The 24,038-nt window shown below is 48.1% G+C and overlaps 1 protein-coding gene across 6 annotated transcripts; it reads right to left on the reverse strand.

Moving 5' to 3' along the window:
- Positions 1-56: 56 nt before the first annotated feature.
- tjp3 (tight junction protein 3) lies at positions 57-23,907 on the reverse strand. 6 transcript variants are annotated; one of them, XM_079740260.1, is made up of 30 exons: positions 23,768-23,907; positions 18,140-18,196; positions 17,660-17,784; positions 17,353-17,455; positions 16,272-16,614; positions 15,239-15,342; positions 14,663-14,852; positions 14,383-14,464; positions 14,161-14,261; positions 12,490-12,577; positions 11,626-11,811; positions 11,023-11,126; positions 10,435-10,519; positions 9,548-9,651; positions 9,280-9,379; positions 8,230-8,309; positions 8,054-8,123; positions 7,582-7,646; positions 7,361-7,424; positions 6,414-6,570; positions 6,108-6,216; positions 5,383-5,602; positions 4,772-4,968; positions 4,551-4,646; positions 4,357-4,436; positions 3,832-4,042; positions 3,427-3,527; positions 2,134-2,751; positions 1,019-1,068; positions 57-919 (listed from the first exon to the last, which is right to left on the reverse strand). In XM_079740260.1, the coding sequence occupies exons 2-30, from the start codon at positions 18,185-18,187 to the stop codon at positions 805-807; spliced, it is 3,996 nt and encodes a 1,331-aa protein (XP_079596386.1). In that variant the 5' UTR covers positions 18,188-18,196; positions 23,768-23,907; the 3' UTR covers positions 57-804. The 6 variants fall into 6 exon arrangements, with proteins under 6 accessions (XP_079596386.1, XP_079596390.1, XP_079596389.1 ...); XM_079740264.1 differs by lacking the exon at positions 23,768-23,907 and adding an exon at positions 23,110-23,130; XM_079740263.1 differs by lacking the exon at positions 23,768-23,907 and adding an exon at positions 20,871-20,891.
- Between the last annotated feature and the right edge of the window lie 131 nt (positions 23,908-24,038).

A 24,038-nucleotide genomic window follows, 5' to 3' on the forward strand; every position in this document is an offset into this window, starting at 1 on the left:
TGATCATATATCAGCCTATTAATATTAAAATAATAATGATTTAGAGACAGAAATGGTTAGTGTTCGAATATTTTATAAAAATGTATATTGAATTGTTTTATATTGCTAGAGTGGGTACACCTGGTAGGCTAATTTAAAGTATCTACTAAAATTGGGAAACATGGATTATCAAAAATGCGACTACGACAATAAAATGAAATGCAGATTATTTACACCCAAAGTGGCGGCAGATTACCAAACATTTGGCACACCTTCCCATGAATAGCATATGATGCTAACAAAAATGGCTAAAACATAAAAATTAAACATGGGTATGCCCGTTTTGCTATAAGAAATCGACAACAATATTATGCAAGAATTTAATAAAAATCCTAAAATACAGCTGTAATAAACAATCTCAATAGTTTTAATAAAACTAGAATTTATTAAAACAATCTAAAACAATACCCATTGTTTGCATTTATGGCATGGATACAAAAATTGAACAAAGGAGACATTTTCATAATTACATTGATCAAATAAAATATTTCTCTGGATATGAAAAAAAAGGGCACAATCAATACACCATCTTCCAATTAATCATACCCTGGATATGGCCGCCCACCATCTTCTAAACTGAATAAATTTATCTCTCAAAGGGAGTGTCGTCGTTGGCTTTACAGTTAGATGAATACGCTCCTCCTCCCATATGTGCCAGTTGACCAGGTGAGAATCAACTGTAGGAATCACGCAATGACTCTGCAACGTGGAACCTGTCAATAAAGTTGGGTTCGAAAAGCCCAATGTTCCGTGGAGTTCCAGAACTTAGAGTTCGGTTGCAGGGCCCCACTCGACGTCATCGGTCTCCTCCTCTTCATCCGAGCTGTCGCTGCCTCGGATCTGCGTGCGCCGGTATTGGAGGGCCTGGTGATGAGCCAGCCTATCGGAGCGGAGGAGAAGGAGGGCAGAGTTACCACCAAGGCCAATGCGCCTCTCTGGAAGAATCCATCTCTCGGGGGCACAGCGAGCTGATACTTACACGATGAAGGCGGGCGAAGACTTCCTCTCCTGTGGCTCGGCCAGGCGAGCCTGAGAGACACGATTATTAACACAGGGCGACAACAACATTCTGCTTTACATTTACATTGAGGGCATTTGGCAGACGCTTTTATCCAAAGTGTCTTACAATAAGTACATTTGTCAGAAGAAAGAGAAAACAATATATCGCTGTCGGTACAGTAAGGATGTTCACAGAATCAGGTGCCAAGCACTAACAATTGTTAGGTTAACCCACTCACTGTATACAACCAAGATAGCTAGGATAAGATGCTACACAATGCTAAGTACTGTTTGTGTATTGTCATGTGCCAGGACGCACAACACATAATAAGAGTGTAGATTAAGTGCTAGGACCTACAACACACAATAAGTGCGTACATTAAGTGCCGGGACCTACAACACACAATAAGTGCGTACATTAAGTGCCAGAAACTACAACATACAATACAGTCCCTCCCGAAAAACGCGATTGTGCGATCGCATAATTCAACGCGTAATCAGCCAAAGTCCGCATATTCATGCGGGGGCCGCATTTTTTCAAATATGCCGCACTTTCACCGCATAAATTGCCGATTTCCGCGCAAAATATGCGGGGCTTGCATGATTTCATAATCCCCACATTTTCGTTGCAAAAAAGTCACATATATCTTAGCAGAAAGTTGAAAAATGTTGCGTTCACTTCACACGAGAGCAGCCATTTCCCCCTGTTGCCATGGGAACGGTATGAAGTGACGTAATTACGCGACGTGAACGTCATCGAAAAGCTGCATTTTTCGCAAGTTCCCGCATTTTTTCGCAAATTCCCGCAATATTTGCAAGTTCCCGCAATTTCATCGCATAAAATTGCATAAATGTGCCGCATATTTCATGGCATTTTTTAATAAAACGTGCCGCATAATCAAGGATCTTTTGCTGCAACAATCACAAAAAAACGCCGCATTTTTCTGGAGGGACTGACAATAAGTGTGTAAGAGGGTGTGTGTGTGGGGGGGGGGGGGGGGGGGGGGGAAGGGGGGAGGCTGTGCATGCTTTACTGTAACAGATTGTCTCTAGGACGAGCTTTGGCATTGATCCCGTATCCACAGCGTGACGTACCTGCTGCAGCTTCTCCTCGATGAGTGACAGCGAGGCGGGCGGGGGGCTCTCCCTCTCCGGCTCGCTCTCCCTCCCCTCGTCCTCCAGCGGCCCAGCGCCCCGCCCCGTGGGATCGGGGGCCACAAAGTCCGGGGGTCCCTCCGACACCGCCGGCGTCCCGGGGCCCGCCGGCTCCGCGTCGCTGGCGTCCGAGCCGGAGCAGCTGCGGTGGGAGCGGTTGTCCTGCGGGCTGGTGCTCCTGGCGCGCCGCGGGGCGCTACGGTCGTCGTCGTCCTCCTCATGGCGCACCCCCCGCGGCTCCGGCACGTGCATCAGCGGCGGCACCTCCCGGAGCGAGTAGGTCTCGGCTTCGGGGACGGGCTCCAGGTCCGAGAGGGACTCGGGTGCGGGTTCCGAGGAGCGGGCCAGGGCGCTGCTGGTGCCGCGGCCGCGCTGGATCTTGGCGGCGGCGGCAGCGGCCTCCTGGCCGGGGAAGGCCTCGTCCAGGTCCTCGTCCGTGTAGGTCTCGCCGTCGGTGAAGGGCTCGCCGTCGGTGTCCTCCAGGTCGCTGGCGGCGCTCAGGTAGTCCGAGTGGCTCTGGTCCAGCGTGTCCAGGTCCTGCTCCGCGCCGCTCTCCAGCTGGAGGAACACGTCGACATTCAGGGCGGTCAGCAGACGCTTTTATCCGAAGGGACTTACAACGGTTCATGCACACATTCACATACAGTTAACAGCCATGCAAGGTGTCAGCCAGCTCGTATAAAGCAGCTACGGTGAGGTGTCTTGCTCAGGGACACCTCAACACTCGTGCCGGGGATCGAACTAACAAAATTCCGGTTACAAGTAAACCCTCACCCCCTCCTGAGTTAAGCTGACCCACGCAGCAATGATTACACGCGTAGGAATGGTCTTTGACATGGTGTATATTCATCCTGTTCATCCCAGGGCCCATTGTCACACTCAAGACACAAATGTATTGTCGAACTTTGCAAGGGAGTTCTAGTTTCCTAGACAGGTACACTGCTGTACATTTTTTCAATTGTTAGTTTTGCTGAAGCCCCATTGAACACACAAATACATCTTTCCTTACATTGACATTTAGTAGACACTTTTATCGGAAAGGGGGGGAGGCTATGCAGAGTCTAGACAGTGTCCAGTTTAATAACGGTAGAGGCACTATCTCAACCACCACTGTGGGGAACCAATTCCTTGTTTTTGAAATGGGTTATTTCTTTAGATGCCACCCAGGAATGAGCGGTGTCTAATATGCATGAAATCGAGAGAGAGATATTGGAGGGGAGGAGTGCGGCTCACCGTAACCTCAGACACCCAGACTGGTTTAGCCTGCTGGTGACGGATCTTGTCTTTAAGGATATCATACCAAACATTGGAGCTCGGTTGCAGGTCAACGCGTGCTGGAACACAGTCAGGGAGAGCACACTCAGACTCGTCTCAACGGCAACGAGGCACACAGAGAGGAGAACATGAAGGGGGAAAACTAAGGAAAGACGGCAATGTATTTTATTATCGAATGTGTGGTTTAACAAGATAATTAATCTGTACATGGAAATTCTTATGAGACAATAATAAATAGACATAGAAGAACTTGCTACTACTTCAAACTAAAGAAAGAAAGAAAGATCTAAGCAGAACCTGGACTCAGCAGACGATTATGGCTATCCATCTGATAAAGTGTGAACTTTGAAACAGAAGCAGTACCTGAGAACAGATGGCTGCAGTGTTTCCTAATCTTAAGGGACTGGGTGTACAGGCGTCTGGAGCTCTTGGTGGAGTTGGGGCTGTACTTCAGCCTCATTGCCTTGATGTCCTTGCGGCTGTGAGGGTCCAGGAAGAGCACCATGGGGTGGTACTGGATGTAGTTCAGCCTCTCCACTGCAGTGGGCGTGATGTCCAGCAGGGGGTGCTTGTCCTGCAGCAGACCGGATCAACACAACTTGTTCGTCACAGAGATAGAATCATCCGCAGGGCGTAAAGCTCATATTCATATGATTATGTTTAGATCCTTTAATTAGATCCTTTTAATTTATAACAACCTTACAATTGCTAGTGCTTGGCACTTGGTTCTATGCACATCCTTATTGTAGCGACAGCAATATATTGTTTCTCTTTCTCCTGACAAATGTACTTGTTGTGAGTCGCTTTGGATAAAAGCGTCTCAATGTAAATGGAATGTTGATGAACATCGAAATCAACACAGTCCTACTTCCACGTCCAACAACTCACCTTCTCAGCGATCGCCCTGACGGTGTCCAGTTTAATAACCGTGGAGGCACTGTCTCCACCACCGCTACGGGGAACCATCTCTGATGGACCACAAAAGAGGGAACGCGTTACAGGCGAGTGGGAACACAAAATAAAAAAGATGCATTGTTAGCGGTGTTAACCGTTGACCTTAACGTTATGAATAGTGTACCAACCTGCCACTTCGTATTCATCAGGCATTTCTTTAGCCAGCTTTTCCATGGCGATATCATTGAGAGGACCCAAGATGACGATTGGTCGCTTGAAATTAGCTGGAGACATGAACGTCAACATTCAAAATGAATCCAAGAGGTCAACAGAGGGTGTTTATGACTAAAACCATTGATCCAGGATATTCATGTGATCTCAGAGAGCAACAAGGAAACTAAACACAAACCTTCTCTGAGAAGCACTTTCTCATAAGCAGGGAATTTGCCCTGGATGGTGAGTTGCAGAAGATCGTCCCGATTTCTGCGGACGTTCTTTTTGGCCCCTCGGAGGCCCCGTAGCTTCCAGAACTCGGCCCTGGGCCCAGAGGCCTGCCGTTCCCCGCTGGCCCTCTGGGCCTGCTCCATGACGGCCAGGGTCTCGGCTCTGGGAAGAGGGAAATCAGCAGGCCTTTCTCAATGCTGCCGTTTGCATTTCTGTACATTATTCATGGGGTCTATGTCTATTCAGTATTTCAAGTGTATATATATATATAATATTACAATTACATTGACATTTATGGCATTTAGCAGACACTTTAATCCAAAGCGATTTACAATAAGTACATCGATCAGAAGATAAGAACCAATATATCGCCGTCGGTACAGTAAGGATGTTCATGGAACCAGGGGCCAATCAATATCACTTGTTAGGCTAACCCCTTCCCCCTATATAACCAAGCTAGCTGGGATAAGATGCTACACAATATATAATTACTATCTATTTTTCACAGATTATCAGATTATCTTATTAAAATCAACAGAGATCCGCTGAATTGTGAAGGAGGCTCCGGGCTCTCACCTGGCCTGGTGGGGGATGGTTCCTTTGTCCAGCTCGTGCAGGTCGTTCCCCATGCGGATGGCCAGCCAGTTGCCCAGCTTGCCGCGGTGCATGGTGTCCACCACCCTGAACACCTCCCCCCGGGTGAAGGACAGCCCCACGGGGGTGTCCGCCTCGTGGTCAAAATGGGTCCGCACGTAGAAGTTGTCGCCCAGGCTGGACTTGAGGATCTTCTTGTAGACTGCACAGATGAGGCCCGGGGTTAGTCTCACCGTGGGGGGGGCATGGGCCCACACAAACACAGCCACTGTATCATATCAGTGGATCATAGCTACATGAGGTGGCATCGGCCCACACAAACACATATCAGTGGATCATAGCTACATGAGGTGGCATCGGCCCACACAAACACATATCAGTGGATCATAGCTACATGAGGTGGCATCGGCCCACACAAACACATATCAGCGGATCATAGCTACATGAGGGGCCATCGGCCCACATAAACACATATCAGTGGATCATAGCTACATGAGGTGGCATCGGCCCACACAAACACATATCAGTGGATCATAGCTACATGAGGGGCCATCGGCCCACATAAACACATATCAGTGGATCATAGCTACATGAGGTGGCATTGGCCCACACAAACACATATCAGTGGATCATAGCTACATTGTACTTAGAAGAAGTCTGACTTGTTTATTGCAGTAAATGGTGGTCGAGCATCATGTGGTCCTTACGGTGCATCTTGTTCTGCGTGCAGATCTCCACCGGCTCCCCGTGTTTGATGTGGAGCAGGTAGTTGGCCGCTTCCTCCCTGGTGAAATGGTTGAAGTCCATCTTATTCACCTGCAGAAAAAACATAACTTACTTCATTCACCTGAAGAAACAACATATCGTTGACTTTATAAAGTACATTGCAAGATATAAAATCAAAGATAAAATCGCTGAAAAAGTTCAAACATACATTCAGACTTCAAATTTTAAGATGCAGTCATGCAGCCATTCCGATTGGTCGAATTGGTTTCAGGGTTTGAGGTCTTTACCTGCATGATCTGGTCACCCTCCCGCATGCCCTGTTCCTGGGCGGGGCTATTCGGCTGGACTCCGCCCACAAAGATGCCGACATCGTTGCCTCCCACCAGCCTCAGACCGATGCTGCCGTCTTTGATGAAGGACACTGTGTGCAGGTCGGAGCTATACCTAGGAATTCAGAGGCACAACGTAAACAAAGAACCAATGTAGAACATTAAGACAATATGCATATATGTGCATTCAGATACAGGTCGTTAAGGAGCAGGAAGGGGTCAGGGCGTTTTGCTAAAGGATGCCGGCAGGCAGGATGTGGTAATCAGCAAGGTTGTTATCTTCTGGCTTTTTTCATTAGCTTTTTCATTAGCAATTTGTAAAGAGGTTTAAGTTTGGTCCACGTGTTTTGAAAGTGCTTGGTTCTAGTTTAGACTTTATCAATTTCAATGCAGGTCTTTGCCTGTTTTTGTAATATTATGCATTTTTCAAGATTCTAGATCAAAAAAGGATCAGAAAAGGTATTGTGTGATAAAAATTCAACAAAACATCGTGCCATTTTTAAAGAATTTATTCACTTAGGACAGATGAACAACTATCCACAAAAGACAAATGGACAAAATAAATTTGTTTATAATGTAGTTAATTTTTGTTAATTTCAGTTAGTTTTCTCGTCACACAATACAGTTTTAGTAAGTTATATTTTTTATAATAAGTAATTAATTATCTTTTTTGTTAAAAAAAAATAATTGTTTTCATTATTTTGTTAGTTTTCGTTAACGATAATCAGGGATCAAACCCAGTACCTTACAGCTTGCAGTCGTACACCCTGACCACGAGAATATCCCGCCCCTATATATAGACGTATACATCGACCTACATATTGAACATCAATTACACACACATCACCAAATCATGACAATTGATTGACAGCATTGCTTTAATAATTCAAATATCGGACACCCACCCTACGTTGGGTGTGGGATAGGAATCTGGGGGCAAGGAGTAGAGAGGTTCTTCCTCTGGCTTGGCTGAAAGGAGAAGGAAGCTGTTAATGCACTGCCACATGGAGGACAGACAGACAGACAGACAGACAGACAGACAGACAGACAGACAGACAGACAGACAGACAGACAGACAGACAGACAGACAGAGCAATAGGGCTGTAGAGCCATAATGGATACCTACAGGAGACAGGCTTGTTCTTTCCTGAAACCCCAGACTTAGAAGTGCTGCTTTTAGACGGACGGGGTCTGCGGAGAAGACAGGATCGATCAATATGAACTTAGCATATGAATTAGGGGCAACTGCAGTACAACATAACATAGATCAATGCTGAATTTTGAGTTTTATGTTTATGTGGAAGTAAATTGAAATCGTCCTTTTAAAGATTCGATTGAGTGTTGGAAAATAAAGACATTTCTTGAGCTTTAGTTTTATAAACACAAGAACTATTGATACAAAACTAAGACTACGAGATACTTAAGTTTTAAACGATAATGTTAACTAACATTGAATGCACATTGCGTGTACTGTGCGCTACCGCCGCTCCTCCTAAAACGACGGTTTTAATCCTCGATATTCAACATGAGGGGAAACAGGTGACAATAGACGACGGGTGTCTCTTCGGGTGCGCTGGCGATGTTCGGTGTGACTTTACCCGTGATGGCTCCCTGGCTCCGAACTCCCAGACCTCCGGAGATGCCGGAGTTGGTCGGACCCGGAGGAATCTGTACAAGAGGAGAAGGAGCAGAACTGCGCGGGTTAAGGGGGCTGATATCACCCTGGAGAGACAAGCACGCGTGTTAGAGAGGAAGGGGGAGGGGGGATACGGACCGTCCTGGGTGGGTCGGCTTGCTGCTGAGGTTTTAGAGGCCGTGTGTCTCAGCGGGGCCGACTGTGTCACCGGTAACACCCTGATGGAGAGAGAGATGGGGGGGGGGGGGGGATGACATAAAACATCCGATCTTGCATCTACGTTGAGACATGTCATGTGATTCAGTTCGAGGTCATCTGTGGCGGCGTGTGCAGCCGTGTATGAGTGGAGACGCTTCTTTGAGGGTTTCAGGCAGAGCAACGAGTAGAGCATGGTGCGTCACCGCCCTACACATCCATCCCGATCAAACAAGTGCCGCCCCAAGCCCAGTCTTATCTCTCGTCTTCATTAAAAGCTGAATTTCAATTGAAATATTGTTACGTATTTTAAGCACATAAGCTGCCCACACATAGCCACAAGGAAGCAGGATCAAACATATAAGCTGTAATTACTATACATAGTCACAAGGGGAGCAGGACCAACATATAAGCTGCAATAACTACTCCAGCCACAGATGGCAGCACCTTTACACAGGTGAGGAAGCCGGAGCCAAAACGTCACATAGGCCACGCCTACTTCACATAGGCCACGCCTACTTGATACAAACGGGGAGCGGAGTCAGATGAGGTCAGAGACATATGTCAAACCCGTTGAGAGCCCCAGGGAAAGCCCCCCAGGGCTGGAAGATAGCTCTGCGGTATTTCTCTCCACACGTGTTAAATACAATTCCCTCCTTTTGCTTCATAGTTACCATACCGAAATACTTATATACAAATAAAGTGAGCTAAAAGCGACCCGGATTGAACTACTTTCTTCAAGAACACGACAATATCAAGCAGCCAAAATGTTGAGTTTTGGATCAATCATGAAAAACGTATCTCAGATCAAGATAACAAACAAACACAACATCTCGAAATGGTCGCTCTAACCTCGGGTTTCTATTAAACACTGTGTGCGACGGCTGTATGGTTTCATTGGTTTTGGTATGATGAGGAACAGGAGACGTCAGGGTGTAGGGTGAGAGCTTTAAGGACCGAGGCGGGCAGAAGGCACCCGTTGGGAGAGCTCACCTGTAGCGCTCCTGGAGCCTGTGAGACCCCCCGCTTTCGGAGGACTCCCTCCTCTGGGGAACCGAGCTGTAGCTCGCGTCCGACTCAGAGTCCGACACGGCTGGAGAGGAAAAATGACACGCCACCGCGTGATGGAGATGTTAATATCCGCCAAAATGTTTCGGATTTGAGTACATTTATCAAACGAAGGCAGCCATTACGATCAACCAAGAACGAGCTTGAAATGCTAATATCTGCATTAAATAAAAGCACACACACACACACACACGTTTTTGTAGCGAGGTGGGGAAGGCGCTGACGGTGGGCGGGGACCAGGAGCGGGGCTTAGGGGCCAGCTTCGGGGCCACCTTCGGGGCCAGCTCTGGGAAGACTCTGGAAGAAACGACAGGGAGGTGGGAGTGAGGGAAGATAACAAGGCCTGAGTGACGTTTGGAAAGGGCGGTGGCTGGTATGATTATTGATGAGACGATGATTAGATGAAGTATTACATATTCACCTCAGCGTTTGGCGGGGCTGCGATCCCGTTGACGACTTACATCTTTAACACTCAACAGAATATCATTGAGTTCAATACCAATTGATTCGTTATCGGCTTTTAGCGAGATCAATCGCGGTCTTGTTTGATTCCGGATAGTATTTTGTTTTGGTTTTGAAACACATCTATCAAACTGATGTTCAATTGAAATTTTAAAAGGGTTTCCGTATAAAATAGGGGATATGGTGAATGTCCTGTTTCTCATCAACACATGGCCACATACAGTAGAGGGAGAGGTTCAAGGTAATTCACATTTATTTTTATTAGTCATTGAAAATCAACTCACGTCAACAGAGATACACACTATATCACGTGGTACACAGTCAAACACAAAAAATTATCAAAACTAACAAAAAAAATAAGATTAGGAGGCTTTTAAACTTTAAAAACAAGCAAATTCAGCAAAAATCAATAGTTATATTAACAAATTAACAATCTCACAACAGTGAGTAATTTAAGCGGATATCACAAAAAGCAAAAAAATCCAAGCTATAAGCCCAGGTAAATCTGAGCGGTCAGTGTGCATAATTCTCCCCTGGTCCTGTTGAAGGCTCGGGGGAGGGGATAGCAGAATGAAGGCGGGGCTACAGGATGGGGGCGGGACAGACAATCATCTGTACCTGTATTTATCGCGCGACTCCAGGTTGTAGTGTGTGCCCTGCCTCGTTGGGTAGTTAGTGCTTTCGTCTGACTCGGACTCAGAGTCTGTGGTGGAGGGGGAGGGAGAAAGAGAGGCAAAGGGTTAGATCAGGTGAATGAATCATATCCTGCCCTGCCCTGATCTGGCATACTGGTCACTTGTGACAGGTAGTTCCATCAAATGTGTCTCAAGATTGGGGAGGCTGTGTTTGAGAGGAGTGCTTCAGGAGAGGGTTGCCGTTTGACAGCTGCGACATGAGTTAGTGGTAGCTTTGATCGTTTGGTAGAAACCAAAAAACAACAACAACCCTAACAAATTCAGGCAGTGTACTAATAGGGGCACTCTGTTCTTTTAGTCGACAAATATTTATTCTAAGATAAGTGGTCAGCCTTGAACTCATGACTGAATACCTTGTTGACTAAATACAGAACATATGTCCCTCGTTTTCACTCAAGTACCTTGCAATATCTTCGCGTGTGCGTGTGTGCGTGTGTGCGTGTGTGCGTGTGCGTGTGTGCGTGTGTGCGTGTGTGCGTGTGTGCGTGTGCGTGTGTGTGTGCGTGCTGACCTGGGGGTGGTGGTCTGACCGGGGAGCTGACTCTGCGTAGGGGCTCCTGGCGAACATTGATGGGGGACGCCCTCATCCCGGGGAGGGGCATGTCCGGGAGAACCCTGGAAGAGGGGGGGGGGGGGGGGGGGGCAGATAAAGTATCGTCCAGCCGCAGACAATTCCCCAGAGAGCTAACAGTCTCGATTCGGTTTGAGGTTGACATTTTAACCCCCGACACTCGCATGATACCACTTGGAACACCTCCTTAGCACACGTTCTCAGTCGCTACCTACGTTTACGTCACATTTACGTCAACCAGCAGACGCCATTATCAAAAGCGACTGACAATAAGTACGTGTGTCAGAAGAAAGAGGAACGACCACATATCGCTGTCAGTACAGTACGTTTCTGTCCGTATATCATGGACACCACCACCTCACAATCACCCTATTCGATCACGCTAATGTACTGTATACCCGTTACCTCAATATGTAAATGGCGGTTTGCGTTCAAGGTTGTCATTATGTTGACACTATTCTTTAAGTTTATATTGAGAGGCAGCGTCTGCCAGTGGGTTAACGGAAGGGGGGGGGGGGTGTCTGAACAGAGGGGTCTCCCTACTTGTATCTGGAGTTGGGCCGGGGGCTCTCCTGCCTCAGGCGGGGAGGGGAAGCGCTCCGGTCCGAGTCCGACTCCGAGACGGGCTTGCGGGGCTTGGAGGCAGCCGAGGTTGTGCGGGGAGGGGCCCACTTCTGGGCCATGGGGGAGGAGCGTGGGTCGGGCAGCATGGACAGACCGGAGAGACTCCTGGGGAGGGGAGGGGGGGGAGAGAGAGAGAGAGAGAGAGAGAGAGAGAGAGCGAGAGAGATAGAGCGAGAGCGAGAGCGAGAGAGAGAGAGAGAGAGAGAGAGAGAGAGAGCGAGAGCGAGAGCGAGAGCGAGAGAGAGAGAGCGAGAGAGATGGAGAGAGCGAGAGAGATGGAGAGAGCGAGAGAGCGAGAGCGAGAGTGAGAGAGAGAGAGCGAGAGAGAGCGAGAGAGCGAGAGAGCGAGAGCGAGAGCGAGAGTGAGAGCGAGAGAGCGAGAGCGAGAGCGAGCGAGAGAGAAGGGATCATGATCAGGATCGCTCTCTACATCATGTAGTGAGGTCTAGTTTGTTCGCACGGCCAGTGCTGTGGTCCGATAACACGGCTTTCATGAAACTTGTTCTCAGAGGGAGACAAGATGTCCAAACAATGGGCATGCTTGCAGTAGCAGAACAGAGAACAATTTAGTTAGAATAACGATAAAGCAATAGTCAAATCAATTCATCAACAAAACACAGAAATTCGTTTGTGGCTGGTTAATGTTTTACAAACTACGTGAAACGTAACAGAGACCTACACTATAGTGTGTATTCTAACGAAGAAGGAATCCTGGAATGAGGAGGATTGTGTTGTTGTATCAGCCAGCTTTAGTGTGTCGGGTGGTAGGCAGTGGGGGCTCACTTGTATTTATCCCTTATGTCGATGGTGTCTCCTCTCCGGGTGGGAGGTGGAGGGGAGGGACTGTGGTCCGACTCAGACTCACTCAGGGCTGGAGACACACACACACACACACATACCCACGTTATTGCAGATCAACGTCCCATTGTGAATCTGTGTGAAACAACAACTGCCGGCCTGTCTTTGTTAGGATCTCTCCAGCTGCTTGTTGATTTAAAATTCTCTCTCTCTCTCTCTCTCTCTCTCTCTCTCTCTCTCTCTCTCTCTCTCTCTCTCTCTCTCTCTCTCTCTCTCTCTCTCTCTCTCTCTCTCTCTCTCTCTCTCTCTCTCTCTCTCTCTCTCTCTCTCTCTCTCTCTCTCTCTCTCTCTCTCTCTCTCTCTCTCTCTCTCTCTCTCCTGGCAATTCCAGGAAGGCAAACAGGTTCTGCTGCCACAGAAGGCGAAGGAACCTCAGGGAACAGTGCAGTGATTTCTCACAGCGCTGTGGAGCTGAAGCTCTGGTAGACAAACACTTTGTCCTGCCAACAGTCCCAGTGTTAACACGCCGGGGCGGCGGGAGTGACCTGCTACAGCCACCCTCCGATACTGCAGGCACTGAGGGTTCAAATACCTCCATCCACTTGAGGATGTGAATGTTAGAATGGTGTTGTAATGGTGGTGATGGTGGGTGGTGGGTGGTGGTGGGTGGTGCTGTGGTGGTGATGGGTGTTGTGGTTGTGGTGGTGACAGTGGGTGGTGTTGTGGTGATCATGGGTGGTGTTGTGGTGGTGATGGGGGGTGGTGTTGTGGTGGTGACAGTGGGTGGTGTTGTGGTGATCGTGGGTGGTGTTGTGGTGGTGATGGGGGTGGTGTTGTGGTGGTGACAGTGGGTGGTGTTGTGGTGGTGATGGTAGGTGGGGTTGTGGTGGTGATGGGGGGTGGTGTTGTGGTGGTGACAGTGGGTGGTGTTGTGGTGGTGACAGTGGGTGGTGTTGTGGTGGTGACGGTGGGTGGTGTTGTGGTGGTGATGGGTGATGTGGTTGTGGTGGTGATTGGGGGTGGTGTTGTGGTGGTGACAGTGGGTGGTGTTGTGGTGGTGACAGTGGGTGGTGTTGTGGTGGTGACAGTGGGTGGTGTTGTGGTGGTGACAGTGGGTGGTGTTGTGGTGGTGACAGTGGGTGGTGTTGTGGTGGTGATGGGTGATGTTGTTGTGGTGGTGATGGGGGGTGGTGTTGTGGTGGTGACAGTGGGTGGTGTTGTGGTGGTGATGGGTGATGTTGTTGTGGTGGTGATGGGGGGTGGTGTTGTGGTGGTGATGGTGGGTGGTGTTGTGGTGGTGGTGACAGTGGGTGTTGTGGTGGTGGTGACAGTGGGTGGTGTTGTGGTGGTGACAGTGGGTGGTGTTGTGGTGGTGACAGTGGGTGGTGTTGTGGTGGTGACGGTGGGTGGTGTTGTGGTGGTGATGGGGGGTGGTGTTGTGGTGGTGACAGTGGGTGGTGTTGTGGTGGTGATGGGGGGTGGTGTTGTGGTGGTGACAGTGGGTGGTGTTGTGGTGGTGACAGTGGGTGGTGTTGTGGTGGTGATGGGTGATGTTGTTGTGGTGGTGATGGGGGGTGGTGTTGTGGTGGTGATGGTGGGTGGTGTTGTGGTGGTGGTGACAGTGGGTGGTGTTGGTGGGGTGGCTGCAGGACTGACCTCTGCGAGAGGAGTGGGGCCGGGCTGCAGGCCTGGTCAGGGTGGAGCGCAGGGGGGAGGAGTCTCTGGACCTGGCTGGAGGCGGGACTTGGGTTCGTGTTCTACCATGGGAGAAGAACAGCAGTTTGAGATCATGATAATCTAAGATGGTTTTTGAACTAACATTCAAAAAGAGAATGTGTGGAGGAGAAAATGACTGTGCGTGTGAACATGTGTGCGTACCTTCGTGCGGTTCTTTCTCTCGTTGGATGCCTGGAAACTCTTTCTTTTGGAGAAGGCATGTCCATGTCAAGGTCTGAAATGTCTGGAAACAAATAATGTAATAAAACACATTTAGGGGGGTCTCTCTCTCTCTCTCTCTCTCTCTCTCTCTCTCTCTCTCTCTCTCTCTCTCTCTCTCTCTCTCTCTCTCTCTCTCTCTCTCTCTCTCTCTCTCTCTCTCTCTCTCTCTCTCTCTCTCTCTCTCTCTCTCTCTCTCTCTCTCATCACCGCGGCGACCCACCCTCCAGCTCGGAGCTGCTGTCGTGGCGACGGTCATCCTCGCTGTTGGGGGCGCTGTCCACCACCTCGGGGATGCTGACCAGGAACTTGCGGCTGTCCCTGAGTACCGTCATGGTGAGCCGGCCTCGGCTCTTCTCCACCAGGTGCTTGGTCTCCAGCAGGGACAGGTTCTCTGTGGTCATGCCGTTGATCTGGAGAAGAAACAACAAAGACATTCGTCTTAATGGGGACAATACCGTTGATGAAGAGTAACTTCTTCTTCGGATACTTCGGCTAACATGATAATTTAAAATTTAGAACATGATGATGGGAAGATACAGGCAGCAAAGTTTAGGCTTTCAAATTGACTAGAATTGATTAAAACAAGGTTAATATCATTTGTATATAATTGTATATTATATTTGATTAATATTTCCACAACAGCCGTCTAACATGGAGAACTAATGATAATAATGCTACCGGCAGTTAATGTTTAAATACAGCGTGTGTACAGTCAGGGGGGGATGCAGGTGTTTCATGATGCGCTTCGTCACGTGAAGCGTCGGCCATTTTGGGTCCGACTCCCCCAGGGTTGTACCTTGAGGATGAGGTCCCCCTCCTGCAAGGTGCCCTCCTTGGCAGCCAAGCCCGTGTCGGTCATGTGCTTGATGAAGATCTGGCTTCCCAGCTTCAATCCGTACTCTAATAGACAGGAACAAGCCGCACACAAATCAATCAATGTGAACGGGTTCTTCGGACAAAAATAAAAAGGTACACTCAAAACTATTCCAACGCTGGCTGTCAACCATTGACTTTTTTAACCATCCTTTAAGAGCCAAATTTAGTCAATGTCTAATGCATATTTTTAGTTACCGTTTTGTACGCTTCAGTAGAGTCACGTTTCCTAACCCTTATTTCGATTTCATGCCTTCGTTTGTATTGTTCCCTTTTGACAAGTTAAAGGTCAACCTAATTCAAGAGACATGTCATTTTTGGAGTCAAGCTCATTGCTTCTATAGTCTTACCAAGAAAACCGGGAACACTACACATCCTTTTACCTTAATCTATCTGGAAAATACACTCTCATCCGAGGCGACTCCCTGAATTCAGATATCGACCAATAGGGAGCAGGTAGAGGCGGGGTCACGCCTCTTTGGCTCTATAGGCCACCAACAGGTTGGCCGTGGACCTCGACTGGGAATCGAACCTGGTACCTTTCGGCCGGTGGTCGAACACCCTTGCCCACGACGCTACCCTGCGTTCTCTCGAGCCGCGAGACACAAAGCATGAGTGTGTTAGCGCGTGAGCTTGTTAGCTGGAGCCTTCTCCAGGGCAGCTCCCAGGCTGGGAGTTCCCAGGCTCTGGAACTCCCTCCCCCAAGACAGAGACTCAGAGTCCCTCCCGGTTTTCCAATCCCGCATCAAGACCCGTCTTTTCTCTACTGTACATCAGTGCTGCATGTCTGTTGTGTGTTTTACCACCGCCGCCGCCCAGTGTAAAGAGACTTTGAGTCCTAGAAAAGCACTATATTAAATTTATTATTGAATTTATTCAATAATAAATCGAATTTATTATTGTTATTAGCTCGCTAGCCCTTTAGCTTGTTAGCCCTTTAGCTCGCCGCGGCGTACCGTCGTTGAGCTTCTTCTTCAGCAGCGTGGCCTTGATGGGCTTCTCCGCCACGTCGTTGTTGGGCAGCCGCTTGTAGGTGGTGTTCATGAGCGGCAGCGTGTTGCTGTGGCCGTTGCGGTCGGGCGTGTTGCTGCGGGCGCGCGGCCGGCTGCGGCCCTTGTCGCTGCCGTCCGAGTAGCGGCGGGGCCGCCGCGTCAGGGCGTCGCTGTCCAGCAGGTTGGAGTGGGAGACGGCGCGGGTCGGCCGCGTCAGGGCGTCGCTGTCCAGCAGGTTTGAGTGGGAGACGGCGCGGGTCGGCCGCGTGCTCGCAGGCAGCTGGATCTTACGGGGACGCCTCACCGTCTGGGGGGAGGGAGAGGGAGAGGGGTAAGAGAGAGGGAGAGGGGGTAGAGCGAGAGGGTGAGTAAGGAAGAAAGAAAGAAGGAAAGAGAGAGTTAGAGAGTCAGAGAGAAAGAGAAAGGGTTCATAGAGAGAAAGAGAGTGAGGGTATAAGAGAGTAAGAGAGGTTCATAGAGACAAAGAGAAAGAAAGAGAGACTTAGAGAGTCAGAGAGAAAGAGAAAGGTTCATAGAGAGAAAGAGAGTGAGGGTATAAGAGAGTAAGAGAGGTTCATAGAGACAAAGAGAAAGAAAGAGAGACTTAGAGAGTCAGAGAGAAAGAGAAAGGTTCATAGAGAGAATGAGTGAGGGTATAAGAGAGTAAGAAGGGTTCATAGAGACAAAGAGAAAGAGAGAAAGAAAGAGAGTTAGAGAGTCAGAGAGAAAGAGAAAGGGTTCATAGAGAGAAAGAGAGTGAGGGTATAAGAGAATAAGAGAGGTTCATAGAGACAAAGAGAAAGAAAGAGAAAGAAAGAGAGAGTTAGAGAGTCAGAGAGAAAGAGAAAGGGTATAAGAGAGTAAGAGAGGTTCATAGAGACAAAGAGAAAGAGAGAAAGAAAGAGAGAGTTAGAGAGTCAGAGAAAGAGAAAGGGTTCATAGAGAGAAAGAGAGTGAGGGTATAAGAGAGTTAGAGTAAGAGGTTCATAGAGACAAAGAGAAAGAGAAAGAGAGAGAAAGGATGACATCTAACCATCGTACTCACCACGTTGGCCGTCTGTCCACATGACCTGAGGTTCTGGATTGTGAAGTTGGAGAAGACATTTTCCATGGAAACCCCGTTGACCATGACGATGTTGTCTTTGGTGCTGTGTGGGCAGAGGTAAGTTAATGTTACCAATGTGATGCTCTGTGCCTTCAGAAGTGCAAATACAAGTCTCTCGCGCTCTCTGTCTGTCTGTCTGGTCCTATTCTTTTGTTTTTGACCAATTACTCCGACGATGATGATTTCATGAATAATATAAAGAGCATACACCCGTGCAACTGGTTTGGAAAGAGTTAGGGTTACTTACAACAGCCTCCCCATGGCCGGTCCGTTGGGCAGCACGTCAGACACCACGATGGCCGTGTCCCCGGACTCTGGGCTGGGCTTGTCCCGGCCGCCGGAGATGGCGAAGCCAAACCCCATCTTGGGGTCCTGGCGTTGAAAGAATAGAAAAAGACAAAGAAGAAGAAAAGAAGAAGAAGAAAAAAAGTAGACATTTGGAGAGGAGAAATTGCAGATGAATTATTTGAAAAGGTGAAAGAAAATGAAGGGGTTGAGAAAGCATGTTAAAAGGTAAATAGAGGGGTAGAGTGAGAGAGAGACAGAGTGAAAGAGAGTAAGCACATTCCATTAGCGTTCACGGGTGTCCATCGAACAAGAGCTGGGCAGCAGGGTGTGTCTCAGCTGAATTCCTCCTGTGTGTGTGTGTGTGTGTGTGTGTTCAGATACACTATTCAGACGTGTAGCTGTACATGTAGATTGGCTGAGAGAAAGAGACTTTGCTTACTTTGTTCAGTGTGATGGTGTGCTGCTCCCATATCATCAACTCTTCCATGCCTGGTTTCTGGAGGAAACACAGTGAAATAAAAAATTAAATTCAGACGCAAGAAAAGTAGAGCAAACTGCAAAGAAATTACCAAAACAAAAGACAACCATTAACCTTTGCACTATATTATGGACAGTTCGTTTGGGCTAACCTGAAGCTATGTGTGTGTGAGCGAGTGTGTCAGGATGTATCTGTGTGTGATTACGAAGCATGCTGTCACCTGTCTCAGTCCTGTCAAACAGGTATGGGGGAGGGATTGTCTTGTATGTGCGCACGCACACACACACACACGCACACGCACACGCACGCACGCACGCACGCACGCACACGCACGCACGCACGCACGCACGCCCCTGTGGTGTTGACGATATACGACACTGTTCAGTAAACCCAGGCTACGAGAGTACAATGTATAGAGCAGGGGACACTCCCTCCCTCCCTCCCTCCAGACTGCATTTTGTAGTCAAATATTGGCCCCGGGTGCCGTTGCGTCAGGAGGCCTTTGTAGATTGTATTCATCTGCCAGTTGATGTGCTATTGTCACTCTTGAACAGAGACCGCTCACGTATCCCTGAGAACACAGCCGTTCATCGTTCAGTATTCTAGCAGCTGGCTAACCACGCTTAGCATGACCCGCCGGGAGACATCGCCCGCCAGCACACTATTGTTCCAGTCGCTGTACAACATACCATTCATGTCTGACATCTCCCACATACCACCTCATTTCAAACCGTCGCCCATGAAGCTGGTCCCATCACGCGTGACGTAGGGCGATTACGTATAGCGCCGTAGAGACCGAAACCAGCAGGGCGAGCTATCCGAGAGAACAGTGAGGTATTGTTGGCCAAATGTCAAGACAGACCACGGCCTATGCTGGGAGTGAGGGAAAACATTGGGAGAGGAGTGGGCGCCACAAGTCAGGGGGCAAACACTGACATTCTCCAGCCACTGAACTAAACACCGCAAACATTTTTACAACCGGGGACTATGGGAGTGGCATGCGATGACCTGTGAACAGTAGGTCCTTTGTTTGACGAGGGGGTTGATGATTAACACGAAAATACACATAAAAACCATCGGGTCACAAGCACAGGTACTGTTGTGAGCCTGCTGCTGGGTTTCGGTACACATTAAGTGACGGTCCATACACCTGTATGCATCAACAATTACCCTAATTGCAGTTTACCCTAATTAAACTTTGTTATGGTTGGGTGAGGTGCACACTGAGCTTACAAAATGCGGTCGCTACCCGTCTAGTTTAGGAAGGAGTCAGAAAACACCTATACAATGGAACAGAATGGTTCTCAAATTGCACAGTGCTGGGAGAGAGTGGATAGGTGGAGCCAGAGGGTTTCATCGCTCCCCAGAGAAATCAGGGCAGAGAAGGTGGAGCCAGGAGAGGCAAACAACTAACTGCCATACTGCACTAGGAAGTGGACAAACGCAGTCTAGGAAGTTTCCCCTTCACCGAGCACAGTATTCAGTCAAAGGTAATCCCTCTCGAACATCGTCAGACATGCCATAGTCGACAAAGTCCCCGGCAACACGAACGTGTAACGTATACGTGTCGATAAGGGTGTTGATAAGTGTTCGAGCTCCCTGCCATTCCAAGGTCTGCTGCCCCCACCAGCTTATCTCAGTGAAACCGGTCACATGATAGCAAAAAGGGTCACGCTTAGTGGAACGAAGAGAGGCTAAATACACTGATTAGAACGGCAACGATTCAAAACCCCATCATCACAAACACAAACAAACAGCCAAAAGGGGACAAGGTTTGGGAAGTTCACTTTGCAAATGCTGAACAGGAGAACTTCAACAGCAGATCAATAGATCGGCCTGAACACTGGCAGTGGAAAGGAGGGGTTAAAAGGATTAGTTGTATCATTACATGAAGTTTCCTATTGAACTACAGATGTCCAGGTGGATATCAGCCATGCGATTACTGATGCTGACGATTCGAGTCCAGGGCCTTTCGTCGAAACTGACCGGCTGGCTTAAAAACTCACCACACTATTTGAATCATGCGCACACACCATTTCCATGTCCTCCTGAATCCTCCTAAATCACACCAGCCACAAATGCTGGCCCAACAAAGCCCATATCAAAAAGGTGTCAACAGCATCAGCCAACAAGCTGCCCTCCCTCCATATTTAAATTCAGAATCCTATTGATAGGCTACCCAATCCTGGGAACTCCCCGACGGTGGCTGGGGTCAGGCTGGAGGCAAACATGGCGGACACAGGGCGTAGCCGCCTTGACGCCTAGGGCCCTGTGGGAGTCTCTGAGATCCTCTGTAAAGCCAGCTCACCAACACACTGAGCCCAAGAGCCGAAGTATTAAGACCCAGGGACGATGAGCTATAGACTGATGAAGTTACACCGATCAAGAGCACTTTGTTGGATGCCATTGGGAGGTGGATCCTGAGCCAACAGAGCTTTGCATTGGAGACCACTTACCCCTTGTTCTTTGAATCTCACTTCCATTTCCCCCACCCCCAAACTGGGATTTCTATGCCACTGCACACCTGCAGAGCGTGGCACTCTTCAAACAAGCAGTGCTCTATGTGGCCTAGGGTGACACGCCACAACACCAGAAGCTTCCACCAAGAAGAAAAAAGAGAAAAAGGGAAAAATCCCAGATCCTTGACTGTTCGGCAAACACTTCCTGCTGGAGCCAGACCCCGGTGTGATACCTCGTGTGACTTGGCCCTTGTCCAGCTGTAACCCGATAATCCCGGGGTAATGAATACCTGATGCACGGCAGTGTTTCCCTTTCAGTATACAAGGGGAAGGAAAACATCTAGCCCTACCTGATGAGCTCCTCCCCCGCCGCCTGCTATGCCCACCTCCCCAGGCTGTGGCTCCGCTGGCCTTTATCACCGCAGATTAAAGGTGGCACTATGCTGCTTGGTGTTGTAGTATGGGAATAGATAACCATTAACCCGAGTCAGGAACCTGGCACACCTTAAGTGTCAAACGTCATAACGAGCCAGGTATACAGCGAGTCATGCATGTTATTGCTATAAAACACAAAATGTCAAACTTTAAAACAAAAATAAAAGATAAACAAAAAAGATGGCAATGGATTTGTTATTCTCATGCAAATCTACTTTAAGGATCTGCCACCAACATGCCATGCATACCAAAAAAATGCCATTTTCTCAATGGTGATGAATTGCCAATTGTGTTAAAAATATACAGAATATTACAATCTTTGTCCATCATCTAAATGCAGCTGTTCTGGAGAGGAAGGTGAAAACAATCCAGCATTCCACCAGAATCACTATTATCCACGGTGAGGGGGGTGATGAGCTACACACTTACAGGTACGACCATGAGAGGCGGTGGAGGCTCCGGTGGCAATGAGCCAAAGTGCTTCATCAGTTTCTTCCGCTGAGCGAGATTCATCCTCGCGACCCAAACCCTTCCTGCTGACCTCTGCTACGGACCGCCAACGCACAAACAACCAGCAGCGACGGAACCAAGGGGTCAGAACACCAGCCCTTCTGAGAAAGGCAATCACCAAAGTCCGACTGTCCACCAAACCCATGCAAATACAGAGAAACCAGAGTACCGCCTATATCCCTGCTCCCCACCAGAGGAGAAGCGTCACATTCCAAGTTCCGGCCATTACGCACAAACTACTCCGTTGCAATGCGAACCAACGTCCACGGCCACACACTGCCAGTCCTGTGTGTGTGTCCGCCTGTCGTTAGGACAGCTACTGGTATGTCCCGGGCTGCTGGCCGGAGGTTTGTGCCTCCTGGTGTCATGGTTACGTCGGGGGAATGAGAACAGTGGACCATTAATAATTGACAGGGGGTAGGGTCTGCTTACCGAGTAAAGTTTCAGGGTTCCCTATAAAGTCACGCACAATGCTATGGCCCTTGGAATAGCTCTCGGGCTAAGCAGAGTTTTGGGTGCATGTCGTTTGGAGGGCAAACTTCTCGCTTTCTAAAGTGTTGTTAGCGGTCAACTCTGTTATCATTTATGTGGCCTGGACACCAAATATATAGTTTGGTCCTTTACACTGGCCGGCACAGGTCTGGGAGGTGCTTGTGTATTTAGGGTCCAAAAAGAAGAACAGAACACCTGGCAGCCAATGGCAGATTCATTTGACTATTTGGCATTTGGCAGTAAAACAAATTCAGGGTTACATATTAAAACAATTGCTTGGCCAGTAGATCTTTCTCGTCCGGCAGGTGAACAGACAAAAAGTTCATTTTGGCCCTGTGCAAAATACACTGATACTACTATACAGATGATGTTGTTTATGCTGCCTCAGTTCAGAGTATGACATCTGAGAGGGTTAATATATAAAAAAGGACCTGACTGGACGTTGCTTGAACAATCGTGTCCAACAGGTGTTCTTTAGACTACCTGGCTTCCCTCACTGAATCATTAATACATTGGGGGAAATAATAAGCTCAAACAATTGAAAGTAAGAGAAAGGGTGTATTGAGGAAAAACGAGGTAACCCAAGCACTAGACAGTAGCAGGACACAGAAGAAGCCAAGGTGTGTCTCTCTTCAGTAGGCAAACACATAACCCCTCGCTTGTCACTCAGACAAGAACTTTGCCCATACTAGTCCAACTATGAAGCAAACATTAGCATCTCTAAAGGAAGAAACTTGATGTGGTCAAATATGTAAAACAGTGATGTTTTACCAACCCAAGCCGTCTTGGATTTGGTTATTGCTGAAGTATCTTACAAGTCGACATGTGAAAAAGACTGAAAGAGCCTTATGATGACAAATAATAAACACATTGTGTGACATGCGTCTTTCCATTTCTGATAGGCATCATACAAAGACGATGGATGACAGGAGTATGCCACTTAAGTGATTGGAAGCGAACCTAAAGTATCGTAGTAAATCCTAACCCAATTGGCACAGAAGTGGATAAACTAGACCTCTTCTCGCTTCCACTCACCAGTAAGAGATGGCAACTGTCAATCTCACTCGCTGGTTCAGAGGCCAAACACAACTCTCACCCATGCCAACTTCTACCCTGCGGTATGCGTGTAACACAGAGCAACAACACAGCAACACAACACAAGGTTATATCAATATCGCAGTGATCAATAATTCCATCGCGATGCCTTATAAAAAGGTATATACACAAAGTACAGTAGCCTACGATTATCGTCATAGCCAAATACCTTGGACTGATATAGGAAGGTATTTTGGAATGCAGAGACGAAACTGTTGCGAAACTTTCTTTGAGGCAAGCAGAAACTTGCATGTGCGGCAGAACCAGAAAGGTGAGACCAAGGCGGCAGGGTTCTTCATTGGAGACCCCCCTACTTGGGCGCGCGCGTGCTCGTGCACAAATAAACATTATCGCACACAAGTACACGTTATGTCATATGGCAAATGTGGCGATGAATCTAAAGCCAAAACAAAGATAATGGAATATAAGATCGTGCCAAATGTAGGATGTAACTTGACGGCTTTACTTGGATAACTATTGGCTAAACCCCTTTAAACAAAACTGTTCTTACTTTGACAAATACTTTGATATAATATTTCCATTTCCTACTCAAATCTGTCACTTTCTATTTTCGATTTCTAAGCAGCATTTACCATACCTGTATTTTTTGCAATATCCAAGACTGTCCAATCGATCAAGTAGCCTGTTCACTCTTCTCGAAAACACATTACGCAGACTGACAAATAAAGAGTTTAAAGTGATTCATTCAACCTGTGGACCAGGGGCGAGGCTTTTAGTGGTGACGGGTCCAGGTGAGTTTCATTACGTCATCACGTAGGCAGCGCAAACAGTATAACGAAGCACGCGCCAATGACAGCCCACGATACGCGCTGACCTTATAAGGAATATCCGTTTTGCTGTATTTGTAA

Source organism: Pollachius pollachius, assembly GCF_949987615.1.
Source record: "Pollachius pollachius genome assembly, chromosome: 7".
NCBI classification, from domain to species: Eukaryota; Metazoa; Chordata; class Actinopteri; order Gadiformes; family Gadidae; genus Pollachius; species Pollachius pollachius.